At 35.7% G+C, this 27,624-nt stretch overlaps 1 protein-coding gene across 2 annotated transcripts in view; it reads left to right on the top strand.

Annotated features, from left to right (window-relative positions):
• Positions 1-27,624, top strand: part of COPS2 (COP9 signalosome subunit 2) — a 57,464-nt gene that overhangs the window by 12,748 nt on the left and 17,092 nt on the right. Inside the window, exons 2-6 of one of the 2 annotated variants that reach the window (XM_043982035.1) lie at positions 15,118-15,231; positions 16,594-16,671; positions 21,439-21,564; positions 26,339-26,449; positions 26,557-26,634. In XM_043982035.1, coding sequence (XP_043837970.1) covers positions 15,118-15,231; positions 16,594-16,671; positions 21,439-21,564; positions 26,339-26,449; positions 26,557-26,634 — 507 coding nt within the window. The remainder of the gene's footprint in view (positions 1-15,117; positions 15,232-16,593; positions 16,672-21,438; positions 21,565-26,338; positions 26,450-26,556; positions 26,635-27,624) is intronic. The other variant, XM_043982036.1, reaches the window with a different exon arrangement.

A 27,624-nucleotide genomic window follows, 5' to 3' on the forward strand; every position in this document is an offset into this window, starting at 1 on the left:
TTCTCAGATGAAGAAATGCTCCTTAGCAGTGTAGATAAGTTCATTCTCTACAATTGAGGTTTTTGAGAGTTGCTTAGAGTAGTATCAAGAGCTTGAGTAACATGTCCAGGTTATACAGCCAGTATACATCAGAGATCAGCACTCTCTACGACACTACAGCTGCCTCTTGACTTTAAGATAATCATTTGCTTTCAGATACTGGCTGAATTTTGTCATGTGTGTTTATCTTTAAAAAAAGAAAAACCAACCAACATCTTATATCTTATACTAAAATAAGGTCAAAATGGGTACGTGATATAGACAAAAGGTAATACCATAGGTAAATTAGGAGAGGAAAGAATAGTTTACCCCTCAGATTTATGGAAAGGAGGACAGTTTATGACCAAACAAGAGATGAGAATATTATGAAATGCAAAATGGATGATTTTGATTACATTAAATTAAAAGGTTTTTATACAAACAGAAGCAATGAATCCAAAATTAGAAGGGAGACAGAAAGCTGGGAAACAATTTTTATGGCCAGTACTTCTGATAAAGGCCTCATCTCTAAAATATATTGGGAACTAAATCAAATTTATAAGAATCCAAGTCATTCCCCAATTGAGAAATGGTCAAAGGATATGAACAGGCAGTTTTCTGATGAAGAAATCAAAGCTACCTATTGCCATATGAAAAAATGCTCCAAATCACTATTGGTTAGAGAAATGCAAATTAAAACAATTCTGAGGTTCCACCTAATACCTATCAGATTGGCTAATATGACAAAAAAGGAAAATAAATGTTGGATAAGCTGTGGAAAAATTGGAACACTAATGCATTGTTGGAGCTGTGAACTGATCCAGCCATTCTGGAGAGCAATTTGGAACTATGTCCAAAGGGCTATAAAGCTGTGCATACTCTGACCCAGCAATACCACTATTAGGTCTTTTTCCCAAAGAGATCATAAAAAAGGGAAAAGGATGTTTTTCATTTTTGAGGTTTTTCCTTTTTACTCTGATTCTTCTTACACAGCATGACTAATGCAGAAGTATGTTTAATGTGATTGTACATATATAACCTATATGAGATTGCTTGTTGTCTTGGGGAGGGAGGAAGAAAAATTTAAAACTAGAAATCTCATAAAGACAAATGTTGAAAACTATCTCTACATGTAACTGGAAGATAAATACTTTTATGAACAAAAAGAAAAACCTCTCAAAATATTCTAATTTCAATTTTTTCTAAGATCTCTAAGTATTCAGAAGGGGGGATCTTTTGTGTGAGTTGATCAATATCATGGTGCTATTTTAGGAAACTTTTGCAAATTATAGTAGTATCTGTTTATCTGGCATTATCAGAATATATAAAAATGTTATATATAAATGAAATTTCCTTAATAACTGAAGCTTGCCACTGAAAGGACCAAAACTGTAAACATCTTAAACAGAAGAAATTGAGTATATTATAGTACTTATCACTGGAAATTGTTGTTGTCTTCACCTCAGCTACTCCTCTGTCATCTCCCCTTTATCAATACCCTTTCTACCAGGTCTTCTACTTCCCTTCTAACTTTAATTCTGTTTTAGTTCTTTGCTTCTTATCTTTTGTGGGATTTTGGTTTTTGGTTTGTTTTTTAATTTAACTTTTTTTTCTTTTTAGTTCCAAATTCTCTCCCTTTCTCTTTCCCTTCCCCTAGCCATTGAGAAAGCAAGAAGAAAACCTGTTAAAATATTATAGTGAAACAAAAGATTCCTGCATTAGCAAATTTGCTTCAGTCTGTACCCTGAGTCCATCAGTTCTCTCCCTGGAAGTAGATAGCATTTTTTTTCCATTATGAGTCCTCTGGAACTGTTAGTTGGGTCCATTAAAACTAAGTTTCTTAAGAATTTTATGTTAAATAGTAGTAGCTTCTGAGTAAGAAAAACATAAAAACCTCTCCTTCATAATAAAATACATGGAACTAGACTTAGGACTTTCTGCAGTTATTTGATTCTCAGACATCACATTTATCTACTTTTTCAAGGCTGTGTTCCTTAAGGTTGTGATTGCCAGATGTTTGACTTCTGAACAAAAGTGGTTGTTATTATGTCTCATATTAAGAAATTTTAAGTTTCTTTCATCTACCTCCACTGAAGTAAAAATATTAATTGTAGCTAGCATTTGTATAGCATTTTAAGGATTTTACAAAGCCCTTTAGATGTTATCTCATTTGATCCTCACAACAACCCTGTGACATATATTTTATATATGATGAAAATGAAGCTGAGAGAGCTTAATATGGCTTCCCCAGGGTCACAGAGCTAATAAATATCTCAGGCCAAATTTGAACTTTGGTCTTCCTGACTCTGAAGGTCCAGTATTCTATCCATTCCTATCTAGTTGCCTAAAGTCCTATTTCATTTCCCCCATGGGATATGAGGCAGCTAGGTAGTGCAGCACTGGGCCCAGATTCAGAAAGACCTGAGTTCAAAACCAACCTCAGACACTTAATGTATGATCCTGGGAGCTAGAGAAGGAAATGACAAACCCCTCAGTTTCTTTGCCAAGAAAACTCCAAAAGGGGTCACAAAGAATCAGATGACTAAAAAACATCTCAACAACATGGGATATGGAAGTGACCCTGGATTCTTCAAGTTTGTGTTTGTAGAAGACAAATTCTTGTAGGATGCCTTACTTAGCTGGAAGGACTTGAGTATGAGCTTAGTGATCATTTGTTGCCTTGAGGATCAGGCTAGCTGAGTTTGGAAAAGCTCATCATGAGAGGAGCCAGCAGGTTGGTTGGTTTGGGGTTTTTTGTTTTTTAGCCATTGTATCTCATGAAGACTATATTTACTAAAAGTGTGGAGGAGTTGGAATTCCCTACACCAATGATACCATGGATGTTTTATTACTACTGAAATATTCTCATCCTGTCTTCGATGTTTAAATTTTTTGAAAAATTTCTTTTCTTGAACAATTTTCTCTCTAAAATGAGTGTTGGAGAAGGGAGGTATTTGAGGGTACTAAGTATTGCAAGTAAGATTTCTCTGTAGACAAGTTGATCCCACCTTTAAAAATTCATGTAAAGGGGGCAGCTAGGTGGCGCAGTGGTTAAACACCGGTTCTGGATTCAGGAGTACATGAGTTCAAATCCGGCCTCAGACACTTGACACTTACTAGCTGTGTGACCCTGGGCAAGTCACTTAACCCCAATTGCCTCACACACGAAAAAAAGGCATTAACTTGTTGTTGTTGCTGCTGTTGTTGTTTGTCCTTCCTTCTTGAAGAGGACCTTGACAGATGTCGTGTGTTTTATTTCCTCTCCTTTCTTCAAGGACTCACATAATACCGGGCATTTGTCAGTTTCAATTGATAAATTGCTATTCTTACTGAATAGTGCTTTGTGCGGGTTTAGAAATTTAAAAAAAAGAAAGAAAGAAATTAAAATAGTATTATTATCAAAGTTTTGATAGTATTCCCATACTCTCAGCTTCAATATTCAACTTGGACCAAGCAGAAATTTCTTTCAGGTCCTTTGCCGAGTTTTCATTTACTTACTTTGGCTTCTTTAAATTAGTGATATTTTCACTTATATTGTAGTAGTCACTGTATATTGTTTTGATTCTGCTTGTTTCACTATCAGTTCATTAAAAATTTCTCATTTCTCTGGATTTCTCATATCTGTCATTTCTATCTTTTACTTCCTTGGAATATAGTGGAATCTTGAAGTTAAAGGCCATATGGGTGGTTTGCTACAGTTTTCAGGTTAAAGGAGATGAAGCATTTTCTTGAACAATTCCAATTTGATAACCAGAACACTTGGGTCAATTCACAACTCTACCTTAGCCATCATGACCTCCATTGTACCCTATAAACCAGATTGATCAGAACACCTTTGGGGAACACAAGCTACAGCTAAAAACAACTTGTGTTTTTTACCATATGGATTCCCTGCCCCAAAAAATCAGCCAAAGGTTTTGAGGTGAGACTGCCAAGATCTGAAAATGTCCTATTACTCTACTTATTAAATCAAAAATCTACTAATTGTTCAACATATCCTTCTTAAAAAGAAGTCTAATGTAGCATACCACACTTTCTGTGTCTGAGACAATTTTAGATTAATTCCAAGAAACTAACCCTGTAAATGCTATTATACTTTACACTCCAAAATTTAGAAGTATGTTCTTTGTATTAAGAATAGGTATGGTGATATCAGGGTTGTGATCTTAAACAGTGTCTTTTGCACGCAGCAGATTTTCTGCAAATTGGAACATGCCATCTGTTCAGTTATTTGCATTCAGTAAACATTCATCAAGTGGCTACTATAGGCAGTACACAACACAAGCCACTGAAAATACAAATATGCAAAACAATATGGTTCCTGCCCTCAAGGAGCTTTTGAACCTAATAAAAGGAATATATCGGTGATCCCTGACTTAGATCTCCGTATCTCGATCTCTCCCCTCTCTCCCTCTCTCTCTCTCTCTCCCTCTCTCTCTCTCTCTCTCTCTCTCTCACACACACACACACACACACACACACACACACACACACACACACACGCACCAGCTTGCCATTTTTGTCTTCCCACTTTATTTTCTTCCTAGTTTGCAATTTCCCACTTAACATACAGTGTCAGTCATCTCTCCTGAGACCCCCAACTCAGCTGCATTTCAGAACTGGAGATGCAATTGCTACACAAAGGAACCAGTATTTTCAAAGCCTCTTCCTTCTTTATTCTGGGAGCCATAACCGTCCCTCTTCTACTGTAGCGGTCATTCTAACCCAGGGTTCTTAACCCAGTATCTGTGAATAAATTTAAGGGGGTTTCTGAACTTGGGGTGAAGTTACATCTTTATTTTCATAAACCTTTGTTTCTATATGTAATGCATTGTATTTTATGCATTTAAAAAATAAGGGATTTATAGGCTTCACCATATTGACAAAAGGGGCTGACATAAAAGGTTAAGAGCCTCTGCTCTTGATCCCATTAATTAGACACACTGGGATCAATCACTTTAAGAACCCCTGCCTCTTTAGCCCCCTCTGCCCATTTAAGCACCTATATACCTCCCTACCCCTACTCCCTTCTGCCTACACCCAGTTGCCAGTTACCATCCTTTCTCTAGAACTACCAAGGGAATAGATCTAATGGGTAAATGGAAGGGAGGGGAAAAGGAAACTATTAAACACCACCTATGTGCCAGGCACTGTGCTAAGTGCTCGTTTGATCCTCATTAGCAACTTTGGAAGATAGGTGGCATTATACCCATTTTATAATTGAGTAAACTGAGGCAGAGGTTAAGTGACTTGCCCAGGGTCCCACAACTGGTGTCTGAGGTTGGATTTAACTCAGGTCTTCCTGAGTCTAGGTCCTGGGCTCTATCCATTGCACCAGTGGTATAAAACTCAAACTTCTTCAATTATTCCTGGAACACTTGGACTGTGCTCATGCGCTCTCTCTCTCTCTCTCTCTCTCTCTCTCTCTCTCTCTCTCTCTCTCTCTCTCTCTCTCCCCTTTAGCATCTGCAGCTTCCTATTTTATATTATACTTATCTATGTATAATTTGTATCTTCTCTTACAGGAGTTATTTTTGGTGTTATGGATGCCTTTTGCCATCTGGCAACATACATAGCAGGCCCCCCTTCCCCCTATTTTGTTTTTGTGGGGCAGTGAGAGTTAAGTGACTTGCCCAGGGTCACACAGCTAGTATGTGTCAAGTGTCTGAGGTCAGATTTGAACTCACGTCTTCCTGAATCCAGGGCGTCAATGCTTTATCTGCTGTGGCACCTAGCTGTCACCCCAATATTTTTAAATGAAGAAAATAATACCCATAGGATTACTAATGAAACCAATTATCTATAGTTATCAACTTTTTTGGGGGGGGGCAATAAGGGTTAAGTGACTTGCCATGGGGTCACATGGCTAGTAAGTGTCAAGGGTCCGAGGTGGGATTTGAACTCAGGTCCTCCTGAATCCAGGGCACCAGTGCCTTATCCACGGTACCACCTAGCTGCCCCCAGTTAGCAACTTTTTAAAAAAAAGTTCTCAGACACCAGTTTAAGAATTTCTTCTCTAGTAGAACAACAGCTTTAAAAAAAAATTCTTAGTGCTTCTAATACATTGTTTTGGACATGGTAGATGCCTGATAATGATGATTGTTGAATTAATTAGCTGATGAATTTGCATGCCAACACACAGCTATGTTTCCTTGCTTTAGTTTACTCTGTCTACCAAAACCTCATTACATATACTATTAATTAATGATTGTCTAGTCCTGTGTACAAATGATTATAATATAGCATGTGATATGAAAAGAAAATAATAAAAGGAAAATACCTCACCGTCCTTGAACTTTAATGTCCAAATACAAGCTTTATTGAAATTTCAGTTCATTTTTCAAAATTTTCTTGAATGAGTCTTGAAATGAGCTCAGACTTAAAGGTTTTCTTGCAGGTGACAGAGATTATGTACTAAGCAAGTTCTGTCTCAAACCTGAAATAGAGTCTAATCAAATTTAGAGTTTTGAGAGAGTAATGATGCACAATTCTCTAAGTATAACTCAAATATGTCTTCAAAAAATTATATTATTAGACTTTTATCAAGCAGATCATAGCTTAAATTCACTAAGGGAACCTGCTACTTCAAAGATTCTCTCTAGAGGAATTCTTTTAAAAAGTGGATAAATCTTTTGTCAAATAAACAATTCCCTCCCAACTCTTTTTTTTTTTCATTGAAATTTCATATACAGTATCAAATTTACTTAAACTTAGAGGAATATTGTGTATATACCATATGAAATTTAGATCTGCCATCAGTGTGTTAGTTTTCTATCAAAATCTATTTTATTATGTTTAAGGGGAAACTTCATTAGTAGGATATAAGAAATATGCTTTTTGCTAAGGTGTAAAAGTCTCTCCCAGTTATTGATCATAAACTAAAGTAAGACATTAAAAGCAGTGGAAAATATTTAAATTATTTTAAATAATGGGACAATTGTGAGTAAGAAGATGACAGCAATTTAATAATTAGGCTTCTGAGTGAAGTGGCTCATTTTGAGTAAGGGGAGGTTTGAAACTTTGATTTCATTGATTTAGGGAACTCCTAGGTGAAGAAATTACCTCTACTGGGAAGTGCAGGTCTGCATCCTCTCTGTAACTTACAGTCTTGTACAATTGCCTAGAATAAATAAGAGGTTGTGGCTTGCCCAAAGTCGCAGAGACACTGTCAGAGGCAGGATTTGAACTCGTTTTCCTGGCTCAGAGACTGGCTCTATCCACAGTTTCACTTGGAGGGTTTTTTGTTTGTTTTTTGAGACTTTTTAATTTTCTAAAAGTTATTTTAAAAAGGGAAAGCCATTATATTACAGGCTTTTTGATTGTGGAAAAAACTGCAGGACCATATGGATTCACAAGTAAATTCTACCAAACATTTAAAGAACAATTAATCCCAATATTGCATAAACTATTTGGGAAAATAGGTGAAGAAGTCCTACCAAATTCCTTGTATGAGACAAGTATGATGCTGATAACCCAAACCAGGAAGAGCCAATACAGAGAAAGAAAATTATAGACTAGTTTTCCTAAAGACTATTGATGCAAAAATTTAAACAAAATACTAGCAAAGAAATTACAGCAATATGTCACAAGGATCAGGATCAATATGTCACTATGACCAGGTGGGATTTATACCAGGAATGCAGGGCGGGTTCAATATTGGGAAAACTATCAGCATAATTGACTATATCAATAACAAAACTGACAGAAACCATGTGATTATCTCAATAGATACAGAAAAGGCCTTTCACAAATACAGTGCCTGTTCCTATAAAAAACACTACCAAGCATAGGAATAAATGGGACTTTATTTTTATTTTTTTATTTTGTTTTTTTGCAGGCAATGAGGGTTAAATGACTTGCCCAGGGTCACAGAGCTAGTAAGTGTCAAGTGTCTAAGGCTGGATTTGAATTTAGGTCCTCCTGAATCCAAGGCCGGTGCTTTATCCACTGTGCCATCTAGCTGCCCCCATTGGAACTTACTTTAAAGTGATAAGTAATTATCTAAAACCATCAGCAAGAATTATCTGTAATGGGGATAAGCTAGAAGTATTCCCAGTACAATCAGGGGTGAAGCAAAGATGCCCAATATCATCTCTATTATTTAATATTTTACTAGAAACGTTAGCTATGGCAATAAGAAAAGGAAAAGAAATTAAAGAAATTAGAACAGACAGCAAGGAAACAAAACTATCACTCTTTGCAGATATGATGTACTTAGGAAATCCTAGAGAATTAACTAAAAAAGTACTTGAAATTATGAATTATTTTAGCAGTTGTAGGACACTAAATAAGACCATATAAACCATCAGCTTTTCTATATATTGCCAACAAAGTCCAGCAGCAACAGATAAATACATTCCATTAAAAATAACTGTAGCCAGGGCAGCTAGGTAGCACAATGGATAGAGCACCAGCCCTGGATTCAGGCGGACCTGAGTTCAAATCCTGCCTCAGACACTTGACACTTACTAGCTATGTGACCCTGGGCAAGTCACTTAACCCCAATTGCCTCACTCCCCCCCCCCCCCAAAAATAATAATTGTAGCCAATATAAAATACTTGAGAATCTACCTGCCAGGACAAACCCACAAACTGTATGAACAGAACTATAATACACTTTTCACTCAAAATTCTGGTCTAAACAATTGGGAAAATATTAATTGCTTGTGGGTAGACTGAGCCAATGTTATGAAAATTACAATCCTATCTAAATTAATCTATTTATTTAGTGCCATACCAATCAGACTATCAAAAAACATTTTATAGAGCTAGAAGAAAATAACAACAAAATTCATCTGGAAGAGCAAAAGCTCAAGGAGATCAATGAAAAAACAGGAAAGAAGGTGGACTACACAATACACCTCTCAAACTATTATAAAGCAGTAGTTATCAAAACAATCTTATACTGGCTAAGAAATAGTGGTGGATCAGTGGAATAGAGTAGATATGAATTACACTATTGTAAATGACTATAGTAATCTAGTATGTGATAAACCCAAAGATCCATGCTTTTTTTTTTTTTTTTTTGGTGGGGCAGTGGGGATTAAGTGACTTGCCCAGGGTCACACAGCTAGTAAGTGTCAACTGTCTGAGGCTGAATTTGAACCCAAGTACTCCTGAATCCAGGGCCAGTGCTTTATCCACTGCACTACCTAGCCACCCCTCATCCAAACTTTTAGAACAAAAACTCATGATTTGATGAAAACTGGAAAAACTGGAAAATAGTATGACAGAAACTAGGTATAGACCAAAATCTCACACCATATACTAATTTAAGGTCAAAATGTGTACATTATTTACACATAAAGGGTGATACCATAAGCAAACTAAGAAAAGATGGAATGGTTTATATGTCAGATTTATGAACAGGAGAAGAATTTAGGACCAAAGAAGATAAAGAAGACATTAGAAAGCATTACAAAATATAAAATAGATAATTTCAATTGTATAAAATTTTTAAACTTCTGCAGAAATAAAACCAATGCAACCAAAATTATAAGGAAAGCAGAAAACTGGGAAAATTTTTGCAACAAGTATCTCTGATAAAGGCCTCATTTCTCAAATATAGAGAACTGAGTCAAATTTGTAAAAATGCAAGTCATTCCCCAGTTGATAAATGGTTAAAAGATACAAACAGGCAGTTTTCAGACAAAGAAATCAAAGCTATTTAGTCATGAAAAAAATGGCTCTAAATCACTATTGATCAGAGAAATACAAAATAAAACAACTCTGAGGTACCATACCTATCAGGGTGGCAAATATAACAAAAGAGGAAAATGTTGTCTGTTGGAGGGGATGTGGGGAAACTGGGGCACCAATCCACAATTGCTTGAGTTGTGAACTGATCAACCATTTTGGAGAGCAGTTCGGAACTATTCCCAAAGGGCCATCAAACTATGCATGCCCTTTGATCCAGCGATACCACTTCTAGGTTTATATCCCAAAGACATCCCATAAAAGAGAAAAAGACCTATTTGTACAAAAATATTTATAGCAACTCTTTGTGGTGGCTAAGAATTAGAAATGAAGGGATGTCCATCAATTGGGGAATGACTAAACAAGCTGTGGTATATGATTGTAATGGAATATTATTGTGCTATATAAGAAAAGACAGGCAAGATAATTTCAGAAAGGCCTGGAAAGACTTATATGAACTGATGTACAGTGAAGTGAGCAGAACCAGGAGAATGTGGTGCACGCATAGTGACAGCAATATTGTTGGATGAAGAACTGTTAATGACTTAACTATTCTCAGCAATACAGTGATCCAAGATAGTACCAAAAGACTGATGATGAAGCATACTATTCCCCTCCAAAGGAAGAACTTAAAGACAGAAGCATGCTATTTTTTAATGTTTTCTGATACAAAATGACTAATGTGGTAATGGTTTACATAGTTGCAACAACAACAAAAGAGAGAGACAGCCACCATTTTTATAACGAGTAATTTTTTTATAGGGGTAACAGAATTTAGATTTGACAAAAATCTTAGAGAAAATCCAATCTGACTCTCTGGATTTACAGCTGAGGCAATTTACAGCGGAAGAAGAAAAGTACTTGCTCAGTTATACAAATAAAAAGTAGCAGAGCCAGAGTTTGAACCTAAGTCTTCCAGTTCCAGATTCAGTATATTGTTCTATGCAACTTTGGAAGCAACTGTCAACATTAACATCTTGGAATAAAAATGTAATCAACTTTGTAAATAGTTTTAAATGCCTATCATGAAGCCTGGGCTTCCTTACTCCTCCCCTGGAAATAATATTGGTAATTTAATGTTTATGGCGATATAGATGGATAGATTATTAAGCCCCTATATAAGGAAATAGTTGAGTGAATTTTTACTTTGAGATAATTGCTATTTCAGGTCCTCAAGGACCTTTGAAAAGTTATGAAAAATATTTCCCAGTATGATTATTGTTCTTTTGTGTTTTGTCTCTACTGACGGAATGCATCCTTCTTGAGTGGAGATCATTCATTTTTTTGCATCTGTATTCCTCAGCACATAGCACAATACTTAGTGGTTGCTTAAGAAATGCTTATTGGTTATTTTATATATGTAAATTATATATCTTCATGACAATTTAATTCATAAAATGGTGGTGAAAACATTGCTCCTATATCCAGAACCAAATCTGATTTCAGTCATTCATCAATATGTATTGAGCAACTCCTACATGGCCCTTCAGTAGGTACAGTGAAGGATTGGGGAAATACAAGATAGGGTCCTTATTTTAAAGGAGCTTATAGCTTTCTTACTTCTTTATTAGGGAACCCACACTGATAATTTTATCACTGCAGAATAGAGTAAACATTTTTCTATCCTACTCATGATCATCTATGGTTAGACATCACATTAGGGTACTCGTTATAATAGCTGATACTAGAATCATGTCCTTTGCAGGTTAGACTGTGTGTGCAATCTGTACCCTTGAAGGAGGTAATAACCAAGTTGGTGGTGGTGATGGGTCCCTCATTTTATTTATATTTATTTGTTTGTTTGCGGGGCAATGAGGGTTAAGTGACTTGCCCAGGGTCACACAGCTAGTGAGTGTCAACTGAGGCCGGATTTGAACTCAGGTCCTCCTGAATCCAGGGCTGGTGCTTTATCTACTGCACCACCTATCTGCCCCATGGTCCTTCATTTTTGAAGACCAGTGGCTTCACTAAATGAGTGATGTCTTGACTTGCACATGATTTGGGTTTGAGGCAAAGTTAGTCATCAGCCTCACTCTCTTCAAGCATCATCCAGCTCCCTCATGAGGTCACCTTCTCTAAATTCAACCTCTTTCAGCACACTGTCAGTCAAGTAGTATATAATTTTACTCCCAACAGGAATCAGTAACAGCTTTCTACTTGTTTAGGGAAATAATTTAACATTGATGTGTAGTAAAGAAAACATTTGAGCTCTTGATTAAAATTTGCTTCATTAACTTCATTGTACTCTGACCTACCTTTAATTGTTCTCTTGTCCATTACATAGAGCTGACAAAAGATCTATTATGTTCTTATTTCTACACCCTTTCTTTGGGGTTATTTTTCTTAATTTGCCCTTTGTCTTACGACATCTTGCAGGTGACCTTGCAGCTAAGAAAATTTTCATCTTATGTTTTATAAAGCTTTGGGTTTTTTTGTTTTTTTGTTATTTTATCCCAAGCCATATACATCTTCCATGTATTAAATTAAAGACAGTTGGACAATACAGTGGATAGAGCACTAGAACTAGAGACAGGAAGACCTATATTCAAATCCTTCCTCAGACACTGACTAGCTATGTGATTCTGGGCAAACCACATTTCATCATATATAAAATGAGGATGATAATAGCATCTACTTCCCAAATAATATTTGTGAAGTACTTTGCAAACCTTAATGTGCTATGTAAATGATTTATTATTATATTTCTTGTATTGGTTTTTAAATGTTAATGCCATTTTTAATACCTGCCTTATATGATAGAATAATAAAATGGAAAACTTATGTTTTCAGAATCCAATCTTTATAGTAAATTTTCTCCTTGATCATAAACAATTATATCCCTATTTTTTTTCTTATTGATTTCCCAATTTTTCCCCATAGAAGCTAAAATTTACATGATCACACTATCTAGTAAGAAATGCCTCCTGGAAATATTTTGTGCTCATAAGATGATATAAACATCATTGGTTATTTATTTTTATTTTTAACTCTTTGGCTTTGGTCCAGTGCTGTTTAGCCCTTCCATTAAACTATGTTAAGTGAGTAAGATATAAAGGAAATTGTTTAAAAGTTCTTGTTTGATGTTGTAATAATACATTATACAAGCAGCCCCTAATTAGAAACAAATTGTGCAGCAAACATTCACATTTAAATGAATTATTTGTATCTCAGAGCACCTTTTTGCATTAGAAACATTGTTTTAAATGATGTTTAGTTTCAATAGGTCAGCCTACAAATACTTATGTAAAAACGGTTTGAGTTTCAGCTTTCGGGGAAAGAAGTGAATAAACATTCTCATATAGGGCCTACTATGTGCCAAGCACTTTGCTAAGCACTTTACAAATATCATTTCATTTGAACCTCACAACAGCCTTACAAGGTTGGTGGGAACTTAGGTATGCATAGGGACTCTAAGCTCCAGGCTACAATAATGGCTCCAGTTGCCTAGGATAAGGGTTTTGGGTGATTACTTGGGGAGGAAGAAAAGACAACTCTACAGCAAAGTTTCTTAAACTGTGGGTCGAAACCTCATATGGGGTTACATAACTGAATGTAGGGGTTGCAAAAAATTTGGCAACAGGAAAAAGGTTATGTATACCTACATTCAAAAATTTCTCAGGCAAAAAGGACTTTATAAATGGAAAAAATTTAAGAAGTGCTGCTCTAAGGAACAAGAGCTAGAGATTATTGAATGAATCTTACTTAAACTTTGTAAGTTGCAGTTTCCCTGGGTTGAGGGGAGGGGAAAGTGTGTAGTTTAAGGAGTAAGCATTTTTAAAATGCCTGTGACATGTCAAGCTAAACACTTTACAGATATTATCTCATTTGATCATTACATCCCTTCTGTGAGGAAAGAGGTATTTTAATCCCCAGTCCCCCTTTTATAGTTGAGGAAACTGAGACACACAGGTTAAATGGCCCACAGTCACACTTCTAGTGTGTGAGACTGGGTTTGAACTCAGGTCTTCCTAACTACAAGCCCAGCACTCTATCCTCCTCCCACCTGGCCTCCTCTGTTAGGCCTGTCCATCCCCTAATGCTAGTTGCTGTTACTGAAGAAAGGGGGAGATGCATAGATTCCAGTGTAGTGTGCAGCTGGCTTTTTTTTTTTTCTTTCTTGTCTCTGACTAAAAATTGTTTCCTCCTTGCTGCTAGATGAGTTGGGAACAAAAGGAAACTGGGGTTCATGGGAGGAAGACAAAGATTGTTGAAAGGATACTTGCCAGTCTGAGCAGCTGAGAAGGGTAGCAGAGGTTTGGTCTGCACCAGGAGATGAAAGTGAATTCTGTGTGGCAGTGGAGAGTAAGGAACTTGTTTGGACAGCTTCCCATGCACAGGTCTACAAAATTTTTATTATGCTACCCAAGCTTTTTGCTAAAATACCACACCCGTGGGGCAGCTAGGTGGCGCAGTGGATAGAGCACCGGCCCTGGAGTCAAGAGGATCTGAGTTCAAATCCAGCCTCAGACACTTAACACTTACTAGCTGTGTGACCCTGGGCAAGTCACTTAACCACAATTGCCTCACTTAAAAAAAATATGTACAGCACCCGTTCCTATTAAAAACACTAGAGAACATAGGAATAAATGGAGCTTTCCTTAAGATGATAAATAGTATCCATCTTAAACCATCAGCAAGCATTAAATGCAATGGGTATAAGTTAGAGGCATTCCTAATAAGATCAGGGATGAAACAAAGATGTCCATTATCACCATTATTGTTCAATATTGTACTAGAAATGTTAGCCATAGCAATAAGAGAAGAAAAAGAAATTGAAGGAATTAGAATAGGTAAGGAAGAAACAGAACTATACTACCCAGGCCTGAGAGTTGAAAAGGAGTAAATAAGACAAAAACACTTAGAGGGCTGGAAGCTAAGATGGTATATTTACTACACATTTCCCAAGAATTTCAGTTTTCCCCCCTATAGCTTCTGTGCTTTCAAGCTATAGAAAATATTCTTTTGATCTAAATAAGGAAAAATGTTTGTAGGTATAGTTTGTTGTCCAAGTAATTTACAGGGTACTTCAGATTTATATTTCTTTTGTGGCCTTTATATTGTAGAAGCCTGCTTCTTTTAGCAATTAATTTTAATCCCCGTCCTTTCTAGAAATTGTAATAGTTTATTACATTTAAGTTTCTTGAAAGCACATGCCTTGTTTTACCTTTCTCTCCCCCTTTTCATTTTCACATTCCTCTATAATCTAACTGGTTTTATCCATAGTAAATATGTATTGAAGTGAACTGACCTCTTACTTATTGTAATCAAAACTTACCCATGAAATACTTGTACTTGCTTTACTTCCTGTGGGCCTTTAAAACTTTCAATTTTCCATTAGAATCCAAGGCAGGTTTTTGCTAGTATCTTGATTTTTCTGTGTTCATTTTTCTTTCTAAAATATAGGAATACTCTGAAGATAGTAACTCTGAACCAAATGTGGATTTGGAAAACCAGTACTACAATTCCAAAGCATTGAAAGAAGATGACCCAAAAGCAGCATTAAGCAGTTTCCAGAAGGTACTTACTTTTTAAAACTACTTTTATTAACTTGTTATTTATGAATATATGCACATGTATATATGATTTATGTAGCACAAATGAGGTGTTACATACGTACAAATACCTTTAAAACAAATATTCATAAATATTTAAGTATTATTCTATAGCCACAATAAAGCTTTTATAATAATTTGCATTCTAAATACACAGCAAAAATTTAATAAGGGCTATCTCATTCTTTCTTTTTAAATTTTTTTTGTTTTTTCTTTTTGGCAGGGCAACAGGGTTTTAAGTGACTTGCCCAGGGTCACACAGCTTATCTCATTCTTTCTTAATTATAAATGAGATACTACTAGATCTTATTTAGGGTGGGTGTTCCAGAATACTGACAATCTATGAGCAGTAGCCATATTTTCTTCTTCATAGAATTGGTCATAGAAGTCTTTTGTCTTTGTAGTCATAGAATTAGGGCTGAAAGATTCCTCAGAGGTGAGATAGTCCAAATCCTCATTTTATGGTTGAGGAAACGGGGCCCAAGGAGGTTTAATAAGTTGCCCAAAGTCACATAGGAAGTGTGATAAGTGAGATTTAGCTATATTCCATTTGGCTATATTCCATTCTACTCTTTATAATTTTAATTTATCATAAAGTAGGTGATAACTATCTTAATTTAACACTTTAAGGGATCTTAGTGATCATGTAGCCCAAGAGTTCTTGATGGATTTCAGGGAGTCCATGATCTTGGATGGGGAGAGGGAGAGTGGCCTGGAGTGTTTACCTTTACTTTCCATTACCTGATAACCATTAACCACTCTTTGAAATTTAGCATTTCCTTCCATTATGAATTTTTTATTAAGTATTCTGAGGAAGGATTCATAGGCTTTACTAGACCACTAGGAGGCCTTATGACACACACAAAAAAGATTAAGAACTCTGCTCTAAAACAACCGTCTCACTTAATGGATGATAAAATTTAAACCTAGAGTTAGATGACTTGACCAAGATCATGAAGATAAGTTTTAGAGTCAGAATTTGAATCTAAGTTCTCTGCCTACAAATCCAATGCTCTTACATTACATCACATAGGCAGTTTTAGGAATTCCTTTGGGGGAATTCATGCAAATACTCTTCCAGAGTTAGTACAGTAGTAGACTAATCTTTCTTTGATTTTTTTCCTGAAAAAATTGTACAGCAAATTCATTTTTCTTTCATATTTCTAACAAGTCTTTTGTACTGTTTTGTCTTATATATGGATTATTTGCCTAAAACATTCCTAGGGTAAAAATGGTGGAGTTCCTATGTAAGTAGTTTTCGTACCCTAAATGTTGCTATGATATAGTATATTAATAATGGATTGAGAAAAATGTCTTCCTCTTTCAGGTTTTGGAGCTTGAAGGTGAAAAAGGAGAATGGGGATTTAAAGCACTGAAACAGATGATTAAAATAAACTTCAAGTTGGTAAGAATTATTGGGAAGCATAAAAACAACTTTATTGTACAAGTGGAATTTAAGTGTATTTTGCCATTTCATCCAGGTTAGCTTTACAAAGCAATACTAGATTACAAGACAATAATACACTTTTCTGTTTAGAAAGAGCTTTCCTAAAAAACAGCTTTGTGAGATTGAGAATTCAGTCAGCATTCCCAATCTACAGATGAAGAAACTGAGAGTAAGAGACTTAATTTTTTACCCATGGTCATATGGCTTTTAAGTATCATATTCAGAATCAAGACTTGATCATCTGTTGCCGAGTCTAGTGCTCTTTCTATGCAATACGCACTTTGAACTTTTATATTAAAAAGATGTTTCCATACTAACTGCTTTACTGCTTAGTAGTATGATTATAGTACATCCTCTTAAATGAAATTCTATGTGACACACATGTTCACAAATTTCTATCAGTTAAAGGATCATAATAGAGCTAGAAAGGTGAACTTGAGATCATCCACTCCAGAGATCACCTTATTTTAGCAATGAAAATTAAGACCCAAAGAGACTGAGTACCTTTCTTAGTCCTTTTTAAGGGAATGTTATATTTTGGGTATTTGATGTTTGTTTACCATATTAAAATGCTTTCTTTTTTTTTTTTAATCAAAGCTTTTATAAAATGCTTCCTTAATGACATTTTGAAGGGAAAAAAGAGTTTCAATTTGTGCCATTATTTGGGTATTTGTTTATTTGTAAATAAAACATCCTGCAGGAACTGAAGGGTTTTTTGACTGACTCTTAGAGGCATCCTGTCCTAAAACCTAATCTTTTTAGAGAGGGTACAATGACAGAGGGGATATACAGAAAGGGATCTACTACTAGGACTATACCACAAAGAGATCAAAGGAAAAGGATATGTATGTACAAAAAATTTTATGGCAGCTCTCTCTGTGCTAGGAAAGAACTGGAAATTATGAGGCTACTCATTAATTGTGGAATGGTTGAGCAAGTTGTGGTCTATGATTGTAATGGAGTACTAACTGTTGTTCTATAAGAAATGAAAAGTAGGATTCTTTCCGAAAAACCTGAAAAAGCTTACATGACCTGATGCAAAGTGAAATGAGTAAAACCAGAAAAAATCGTACTCAATAATAGTGGTATTGTACAATAATTAACTGTAAATGACATAGCTATTCTCAGCAATACAATGATCCAAAACAGTTCTGAAAGACTTATGAAAAATGCATCCATATCCAAACAAAGAACTGGTGGAGTCTGAATACTGATTGAAACATACTTTTTTTTTTTTAACTTTATTATTCTTGGTTTTTTGGTCTTCACTTTCTTTTGCAACATGGCCAACATGAAAATGTTTTGTATGACTGCACCTGTATAATCTATATCAAGTTGCTTGCTTTCTCAAGGAGGAGGGAAGAAGAGAATTGGGACTCAAAACTTTAAAAAAAAAAAGTTGATTTTTTTTGTTGTTGTTTGTAAGTAATTGAGAAAAAAGTAAATGTATAATAATAATAATAATAATGGAAACCAGGACAGCAGGTATGTGAAGCCCATTACAGAACCTAAACAACTTAAAGGAGTGGATTCCTGTTGATCACCGAATATCATACAGCCCCTACATCTCTGTTTTCCCTAGGCCTTATAGCTTTCAAATCCCTCTGAATTCCTTTTTTTCTGACTGTTCTTATTTCCTTGTCAGCTCTTCTATGCCACAAAATATGAGACTTGGACTCATCTTTCCTCTATCCACTAAATAATTTGTCTATCTTGTCTTCCAAATCTCATTAGGATAAGGTCCAAGGACCATAACTCAATATCTAGGTGACCAATACCTTTCCCCTTCATCCCCAGTCTTGTAAGAATTCTCCTTACCAGAAACATTTTTAAAGACATTTATTTATATTAGGAGAATTCATTTACACAGTAGAATATTTTTATTAAAAAGATGGGCCTTCATTTCAGGGAGAAGTTTGAGATGATTAAAGGAACTCTGCAGTTTCCCATGATCAGTTCATCTCGCTCTCCTCCTTTTGATTAATTTTAAACCCAACTCTTATCTATGTGCATTATTTGTCTGAGGGGTGTGTGTGTGTCTGTGTGTTTGAGAACCCCTGTTCTATAGGGAATCCTCCTTCACTTAAGACTGTTTTAGATCTCCTTCACAAAAAAATTAAAAACACCTTTAACTGGCATTTATCTTCCTATTTTATACCTCAACTGGTCTCAATATTAATAGTGCTATGAAGAAGCTCTGTTATATCTTTCACAAATTTTTTCAGAATTTTGGTTTGTGCATAGGAAATACCTTTCTGAAAGAGAAGTCAGGGAAGTTAATCCCTTACTTCTGATTAAAAGAAAATTTAATAGCATTATAAAGAAATTTATCATTCTAAGATCTTTAGAATGAGTAATCCCTAAATGAACTGTACGTTTTGAAGGGACAAAAAGCATAATACCTGTTTATATATACCTGCCCTTAAATGAGGTATATAAAGTAGAACCCAAGGAAAGTAAAGAATGCTAGAAATGCAAACGGAAAATGGGACTAAATGACAAGGCTACCTTTACAAGTTGTTCTTCATTGTAGAATTGCTGAAAAGATGTACTTGCCAAAAACAAAATAAAACAAACAAACAAAACCTACCAAAAACCTAAAGATTAATTTCTTTAGATATTGATGGCATTCAATTCTTTAAAAGTATTTTATTATTTTCCAGTTACATGTAGAAATAGTTTTCAACATTTGTTTTTATAAGATTTCCAATTTCAAATTTTTCTCCCTCCCTCCCCCCCTCCCCTAGACAGCAGGTAATCTGATATAGGTTTTATATCTTTTTTTTTTTTTTTTTAGTGAGGCAATTGGGGTTACGTGACTTGCCCAGGGTCACACAGCTAGTACGTGTTAAGTGTCTGAGGCCGGATTTGAACTCAGGTACTCCTGAGTCCAGGGCCGGTTCTCTATCCACTGCGCCACCTAGCTGCCCCCATATCTTTTTATATGTCTATATGTATGTATATAAAATAACATCAAACATTTCTGCATTAGTCATGTTATAAGATAAGAATTAGAGCAAAAAGGAAAAACCTCAAAAAAGAAAAACAACAGCACCAAAAACAAAAGAAATAGTATGGTTCAATCAGCATCCATGCTCCACAGTTCTTTTTTTTTTTTTTTCCCTGGATTTGGAGATCCCCTTCCATCATGAGTCACCTGGAACTCTTCCATCACAGTCGATCAACACACAATGTTGATGATACTGTGTACAATGTTCTTTTGGTTCTGCTCATCTCACCCATCATCAGTTCATGCAAAATCCTTCCAGGTTTCTCTGAACTCCTCCTGCTCATCATTTCTTACAGCACAGTAGAATTCTATTACATTCATATACCACAACTTGTTCAGCTATTCCCCAATTGATGGGCAGCCCTTCAATTTCCAATTCCTTGCCACCACAAAAAGAGCAGCTATAAATATTTTTGTACATGTGGGTCCTTTTCCCTTTTTTATGATCTCTTTGGGAAAAAGACCCAAAAGTGGTATTGCTGGGTCAAAGGGTTTGCACAGCTTTATAGCCCTTTGGGCATAATTCCAAATTGCTCTCCAGAATGGTTGGATCAGTTCACAGCTCCACCAACAATGCATTAGTGTTCCAATTTTTCCACAGCTTCTCCAACATTTATTATTTTCCTTTTTTGTCATATTAGCCAATCTGATAGGTGTCAGGTAGTACCTCAGAGTTGTTTTAATTTGCATTTCTCTAATCAGTAGTGATTTGGAGCATTTTTTCACATGGTAATAGATAGCTTTGATTTCTTCATCAGAAAACTGGATGGCATTTAATTCTTGAAGAGTCATTGTAGGGACTAGACCTATGATTTCATTGGTATAGGGAACCCCAGGTAGGGAACTCTCTTCACCAAAGCAGGTTGAGACCATCTCTGCAATTTATAGCCTTACAGAGTTGCTTGGAACATTGAGAAATTGTGATTTAGCCAAGGTGACACAGCTAGCAAGTATTAGAGGCAGGACTTGAACCCAGGTATTCCTGACTCTGAAGCCAGCTCTTTCTCTATTGTGTCATGCTGCCTTTCAGAGCAAACAGTGCAAATAGTTCTGGGTAGTATACTACCTGAAGATTAATCAACAATTATCAAATAAGTAATGTTAGGATTAGAACTTTTTTGGGTATTGAAATAGACATGTGAGGTTCAGGGACCCTTTGTGGTTTTCATGAGGGTGGTACACTTGTAGGTAAAAACTACTATCAGTGTATAGAGGGAAAATTCATAGCTATTAATGAAGAAGTTCTTCCCCATGTACATTGTATAGTGCTGAAATCTTCCTGCTATTTAAGATGCTTTAAGAAATTGGGCTTCTACAAAATATTGTGAGAAGCATTAATTTGGAACTTTTGTTCCAAGCTTTTAAGCTTGACTTATTGCTTTGAATTTGAGGGTTCTTTTTTATATTATTTATGCCTTTTTCAAAGTAAAGATATAAAAGTTTTAAAGAATAGAATTTAAGATTTGGAATATTGTCAAGTTTTCACCACCATTTTTATTTTGTAATATAATTGCACTAATTTGGATTTGGGCACTCAAGTATGTTGTTTCAAACTTACTTTTTTATAATATCCCTAACTGATCGTGCATTTCTCTAAAATATGTATGACTTTTAAATATGTCATTACTTGAAGTCTGTGTTTTAATCAGTAAAATGCATCTAATAAAATTGTCCATAGTATTTTTTAACAAAATCTCATGTCTTTTTCTTTACAGACAAACTATCCAGAAATGATGAATAGATATAAACAACTATTGACCTACATTCGGAGCGCAGTCACAAGAAATTATTCTGAAAAGTCTATTAACTCTATTCTTGATTATATCTCTACTTCTAAACAGGTTAGCTTCAGTTTTTTTTTATCTTGATACTCCCCTACATGTTTTGTTTCCAGTGGATTTTGTACATTTTTTTTAAAAATCTAAACCTAGATACATTACTGAACAATTATATTCATTAATTAAATTCAACAGACAGTTTTTAAGCATCATTGTATACAAGGGCATTATAGCAGGCTCTTTGGGAGGCACAAAGATCAAAACCCCTTCCTTATGGAGTTTATAGTCTAGTAGAGGGATATCAGTCAACAAATTACCTGCCCACTTTATGCTAGGCACTTGTGATGCAAAAGTTGAATAGTGTCTTCCCTCAAGGAGCTTACCTTTTATTGATTGAGACAGTAATTACAAGCAAAACATATAATTATATACAAAATAAATACAAAGTATGGCAAAAAGTGAATAAATACAAAGATATAGTACACAGCAATAATTCAAAGAGTGAAAGCAGAGTGCTATGTGAAGACCAGTGGAAGAATGCCATCCTTTGGACATAAAGCATCTCAGAAGAGGTGACATTGTAATTGAGTTTTTAAAAGCCTTTCTAGTCTAGAGAACTGTGATTTTAGCAAAGGTGGAAAAAAGAGAAAACACAGGTAATGTACAGAGGAAAGAAAACAATCCAATTTAGCTAGAGTATGATATATATGGAGAGCAGTTTTTTTGTGGTTCTACCATTGTTTCAGTGACCCTATTTGGAGTTTTCCTGGCAAAGATACTGGAGTGGCATGCCAATCCCTTCTCCAGCTCATTTTACAGAAGAGGGAACTGAGTCAGGCAGGGTTAAGTGACTTGCCCAGGGTCACATAGCTAGTAAATGTCTGAGGCCACATTTAAACTCAGGTAGATGAGTTTAACTCCAGGCCTGGTACTTTATCCATTGCACCATCTAGCTACCCTTCCATGGAGAGCAATGGCATGAGGTAAACCTGGAAAGGAAATAAGACCTATTTTGCAGGGCCTTGAGCGCCAGTCTTAAAAACTTTAATTTTTTTCATTTTTTTAAAGGCAATACCTTTTAAGAAATATCTTCAGATATATAAGTAGGCTAGAAAAAACTCCATTGCTTTTCCTGCATAAGATTCCTGTACTGTCATGGTTATTCCCAGGAGTAAACTCAGAAATTGTTTTGTTTTGTTTTGTTTTGTAGTTGAAGTGACTATTCTTTAAAATCTGTGTTGGCATTTTGAGTAATTATATATTAGACTGACTTTAAAAAATTAATGGGGCGGGTAAGAGTGAGATAGGGGGTGTGTGTGTGTGTGTGTGTGTGTGTGTGTGTGTGTGTGTGTGTGTGTGTGTGTGTGTGTGTTTTCTCCAAGCTAGATACCCTAGAGAGTAGCTGCTATAATATGGGAAGACAAATACCAATAGAAAAAAGCCCAGTCATTCACAGGAGACAGAAATCCCAGGGTGGGGAAAACCAGGAAAACCACAATTTCAGATGTTTCTGCACAAAATTAGGAGTAAATAATAAGCATGATGTACTAGTGATCCTAACACACAATGGTAAGTTTAACCTCAGATATCACTGAGACTTTGCAAAATAGTGACTCAAATATGACTTTACAAGTGTTTATCTTACCAAAAACAACAGAACTGATTGAATGGACAAGAGAGTGTAAGGATTGGAATGACGCCACCTGCTGGAGAGCTACTGTAGGAAAGCTCCACAGTTAGGAGAAGGCGTCGAGGGCAAGCCATGTGGTCATTTCCTTGGCGGCAGGAAGTGACATTTGCTCGTGGGTACTGTCTATCAAGGCTACCAGCTAGTCTAGTCAACTTGAGGAGCCTCCTATTTCTGGGAGGAGGACACGAAGTAGGAAGCGGACACTGGCGGAGGGGTTCTTCCTCTTTTGGTTCCTGACCTCGCCATGGCGGGTTGGATGATGGGGTCTCTTAGAAATAGTTAGATTTTTACCTTTCTCTCTGATCCTACTGCTATTTAATAAATAATTAAATACTTAAATAGTCTTGCTAAAGCTTCTAATTTATTGGTGACCACTCATTAGATATTTTAGACAGTATAGCTAGAATTTTAGCCCCTTACAAGAGAGAATTAGAGACTAGTTTTGTTTAAGAAAATATTCTTTTTTGAGGAAATACTGGAGCCAAAATGGTAGAAACATAGTATTTAGGTCAAGAAAAAGAGTGATTCTGCCAATCATTTGTTACAGCCTATTTTCAAAATTCATTGTGTAATTTCAAGATTAAATAACTTAAAACTGCAGTATAAATTTTGGAACAGCTTGTATACTACTTTGTTTTCTTTTGTTTTTTTTTTTGTGGGGCAGTGAGGGTTAAGTGACTTGCCCAGGGTCACACAGCTAGTAAGTGTCAAGTGTCTGAGGCTAGATTTGAACTCAGATCCTCCTGAATCCAGGACCGGTGCTTTATCCACTGCGCAACCTAACTGCCCCCAGCCTGTATACTACTAATTGTGATTATACTTCAGGCCACCTGGACAGAGAAAGGAAATATTTGAGATACTCAGTAGAGGGATCCTAAGCCAGAAATGCAGGCATAATATAGTAGTGATGAGTGACTTCAGATATCTGGAAATCTTCTACAACATACTCTGCCAAAAGCAGAGCAATTGATAAATTCTGATCTTGCTTTAATGGTGATTTTATCCTTTAAAAAGAGGAAGAAGGAACAAAAGGGGATAATTCTGAACCTCATTCTTATTAACAAGAAAGAACTGCTTGTCAAAGTGCAGGTGAAGGGAACCTTGGCCACAAGTGACACCTCTCCCTCCCCTCCATCAATTTTAGAAACTATTTTAGAGTGAGTGACAGTCTGAGAATTAAAAGCCAAAGGATTTAGAGAAAGGATAAATAAAATTCCATAAGGGAAATCAGATTAGAGGTATGCGATCTTCTGAGCAATGAAATGTTGAAAACTAAATATCTACTTGGTATAGAACACTGTGTTATGCCCTGCAAGAAATAAAAGACAAAATGAAACACTCAACAAGCTTAGGGGAGATGAAACTTGTACACAGGGATAGACAGATATGTAAATTCAATAGTAAGATAAGATCTTTTCAGAACTGAGCACTAACATCTGGGTGGGGAGGGAGGGGGAATCAGGCAATTTCTTCTGTACGTGGTTAACATCTGAGCTATGCTTTAAAGAAACACAGCCATATCCCAGGGATAGGTGAAAAGAGAAGTTCATTTCAGTCTTGGAGACCAGTGCATAAACAAAAGCATGTGTGGAAGCTATAATGTTAGGTGTGGAGAATAGGTAGTACTGCCTATTTTTGTTTGTTTTTTCTAAAAAGATCTTGACAGGGTAGAACAATTGATAGTAGAGGTTAATGTAAAACCATGGTACTGGGAGGAACCATAGACGTCATCTGGTTTAACCCACTCATTTTACAATTAAGGAAACTGAGGTGCAGAGAGCTCAGTTGCTTAAATTTGGCTTGAAAAAATCAGTTTTGCTATATGGTTATGACATAGTTCATTCAAGAGGGATCTGAGGACTTTGATGCACTACACATTCAATATGAGTGAACAGTGCTACCTAATTGCCAGAAAAACTAATGAAATAATACCTGGAGTGAGGGGAGTAATTGTCATGCTGTACTCTGTTCTGGTCAGACAACATCCAGAGTATTATGTTCAGTTGTGGATGCCATTTTAAAATTGGAGTGAGTTTAGGTAATGGTGATCAAGATGGTGAATAACCTTGAGACCCTGCTATATATGAAGATGAATTGAGGAAATTTGAAATATGAAAATATGAAGCTTAGGAAAGCAACAGGTTAGGGGAGACATGATATTACTATTCAGATATTTGAGCAGTTAAGTGAAAGAGGCATTAGAGTTATTTATGCTTGGCCCCAGAGGTCATAGGGCATGGGATAAATTTGCAAAGGTACACATTTCATGCCAGCACTTGCTGGCAAGTAAAATGTTTGAAAAGTAAAATGGATTGACTTTGGAAGGAATGGGTTCCTCCTTATTAAAGGTCTTTAAGGAGAGTTTGTTACATTTTGGGTTGTGGTGCTGTTGGTAGAAGGCACATATATACATATACATTTTAGTAGCATGACAAGCCTTTCTGCTTTCTACCACCACTGACTTCTTAAGATTAATGACTCATGTCTCACCAGACATGAAATGCAGGAGTACATGCAATAACAATAAAGGTTTCTTCTGACATGAAAACAACTGGTCCCTTTTCAGGGTGGGGTTGGGGAATCAATCAAATCAGTCATTTAACATATTGTCCCTGCCCCTTTGCTAGTGGTCATGTTCCCCCATTCAGTGCAGAGGTCTCTGCAGCTCTACTGCAATATTACCTCTTTCATTCCCTCTGTCACTAAAGTATTGTTTGTATATACTGAGTATCTCATTTTTCTACCTTTACCCTGGCAGATAAAATATGTGATTGGGATAGAAGGTGATAGAATACAACCTATAGTTCTTACTTCTTAGTACTGTAGTTCAGCTCACAGCTACATTATAAGTGAAATAAGCTTTTTTTTTTTTGATTGCTCGAGAGATTTGTTTCTTTTGTGACTAATAAATGCTTTTCAAATTGCATGCAGCCCACTTCAGTGAAAGAGGGTCATGAAATAGAATTCATTCATAAGTTGGAGGCTGTTTGCACATAGATATCATTAGTTTTTACTCTCTGTAAGCAGACATTCAATAAGATACGGAATAGCGTATCTATCTTTTGTGTATTAAAATTCAAACATGCACTTTTAGTTTGTTCAGATTAACTTTATTAACAGGTATAAATTTGCTGTTTACAATTATAGAATTCTGATTTTTTATGTCAGATGGATTTACTGCAGGAATTCTATGAAACAACACTGGAAGCTCTGAAAGACGCTAAGAATGATAGGCTGTGGTTTAAGACAAACACAAAGGTAACATTTAAAGTTAATTGTTCTGTGCATTGTCTTTCCTAAAAATGCAAGCCTCTCATTTCAAAATTTACAAATTAAATGGTTTTAAAGACTTTACTTTCTTACAGCTTGGAAAATTATATCTAGAACGAGAAGAATATGGAAAACTTCAAAAAATTTTGCGCCAGTTGCATCAGTCATGCCAGGTAGCCTCCATCATTTTCTCTTTCCATATATACAAATATATATATTAAAAAATTTAATAAGTACAAGAAATAACTGCATTTCCCAGAACAAAAACAGTAATGCACAGGTTAAAAATATTTTGTGTTGCTAAGTTTCCTAAAGGAAGTAGAAATTTTTAAAATAAGTTCTTTTACTTTGGAAACAAAGGAAAGATCAGTTCTATGCCATAGTTTCTTATAGGTCACCAAAAATAGTATACTTAAAAGTTGGGTTATAAATTCTTATTTTTAATTGTCCACATAATATTAATGCTTATTTAATCTTATATAAATGTAACCCCAAATGAAACTACTTACTTTAGAGATGAATATTTGGAATTCAGTTCTTTAAGATTATATAAGTCAGTGGATAGAGCACTGGCCCTGGAGTCAGGAGGACCTGAGTTCAAATCCGGCCTCAGACACTTAACACTTACTAGCTGTGTGACCCTGGGCAAGTCACTTAACCCCAATTGCCTCACCCAAAAAAAAAAGGATACATAAGTCGTATACATCTCCATTATATCTTAGTGTTCTTATCTTAAACCACCTTAACTTTGGATCTGAATTTAAGAATCTTTTAATTAAAAGGAGAATTTGTCTCATTTTGTAAGATGGTAATGAATTAGTGCATAGTTAAAGTAGCCAAATTGCACACAGAGAAGCGATAAATTCTGAGGACTGATGGTAAAACATGACAGACATAGACATTGTATGGATTTATTTTGCTTAAATGGACTAATTTGTTACAGAGGGTTCCAAGGGAAGGGGAGTCAGAGGCAAATAAAAATGGTAATAAAAAGCATCAATATAAAATATTAAAAGCATAAGTTGTCCACAGACTGGGTTAGGGTTTTTTGGGGTTGTTGTTGTTTTTTCTTTTTGCTCTTTAATTTGTTAAACAGATTCTACAATACAAATTCCAGTTGAAAGTAGAATCTGTTTCAGAACTTGAAAATTTTTTTCCATCTG

The sequence above is a fragment of the Dromiciops gliroides genome, chromosome 2, assembly GCF_019393635.1.
Source record: "Dromiciops gliroides isolate mDroGli1 chromosome 2, mDroGli1.pri, whole genome shotgun sequence".
Taxonomy (NCBI): domain Eukaryota; kingdom Metazoa; phylum Chordata; class Mammalia; order Microbiotheria; family Microbiotheriidae; genus Dromiciops; species Dromiciops gliroides.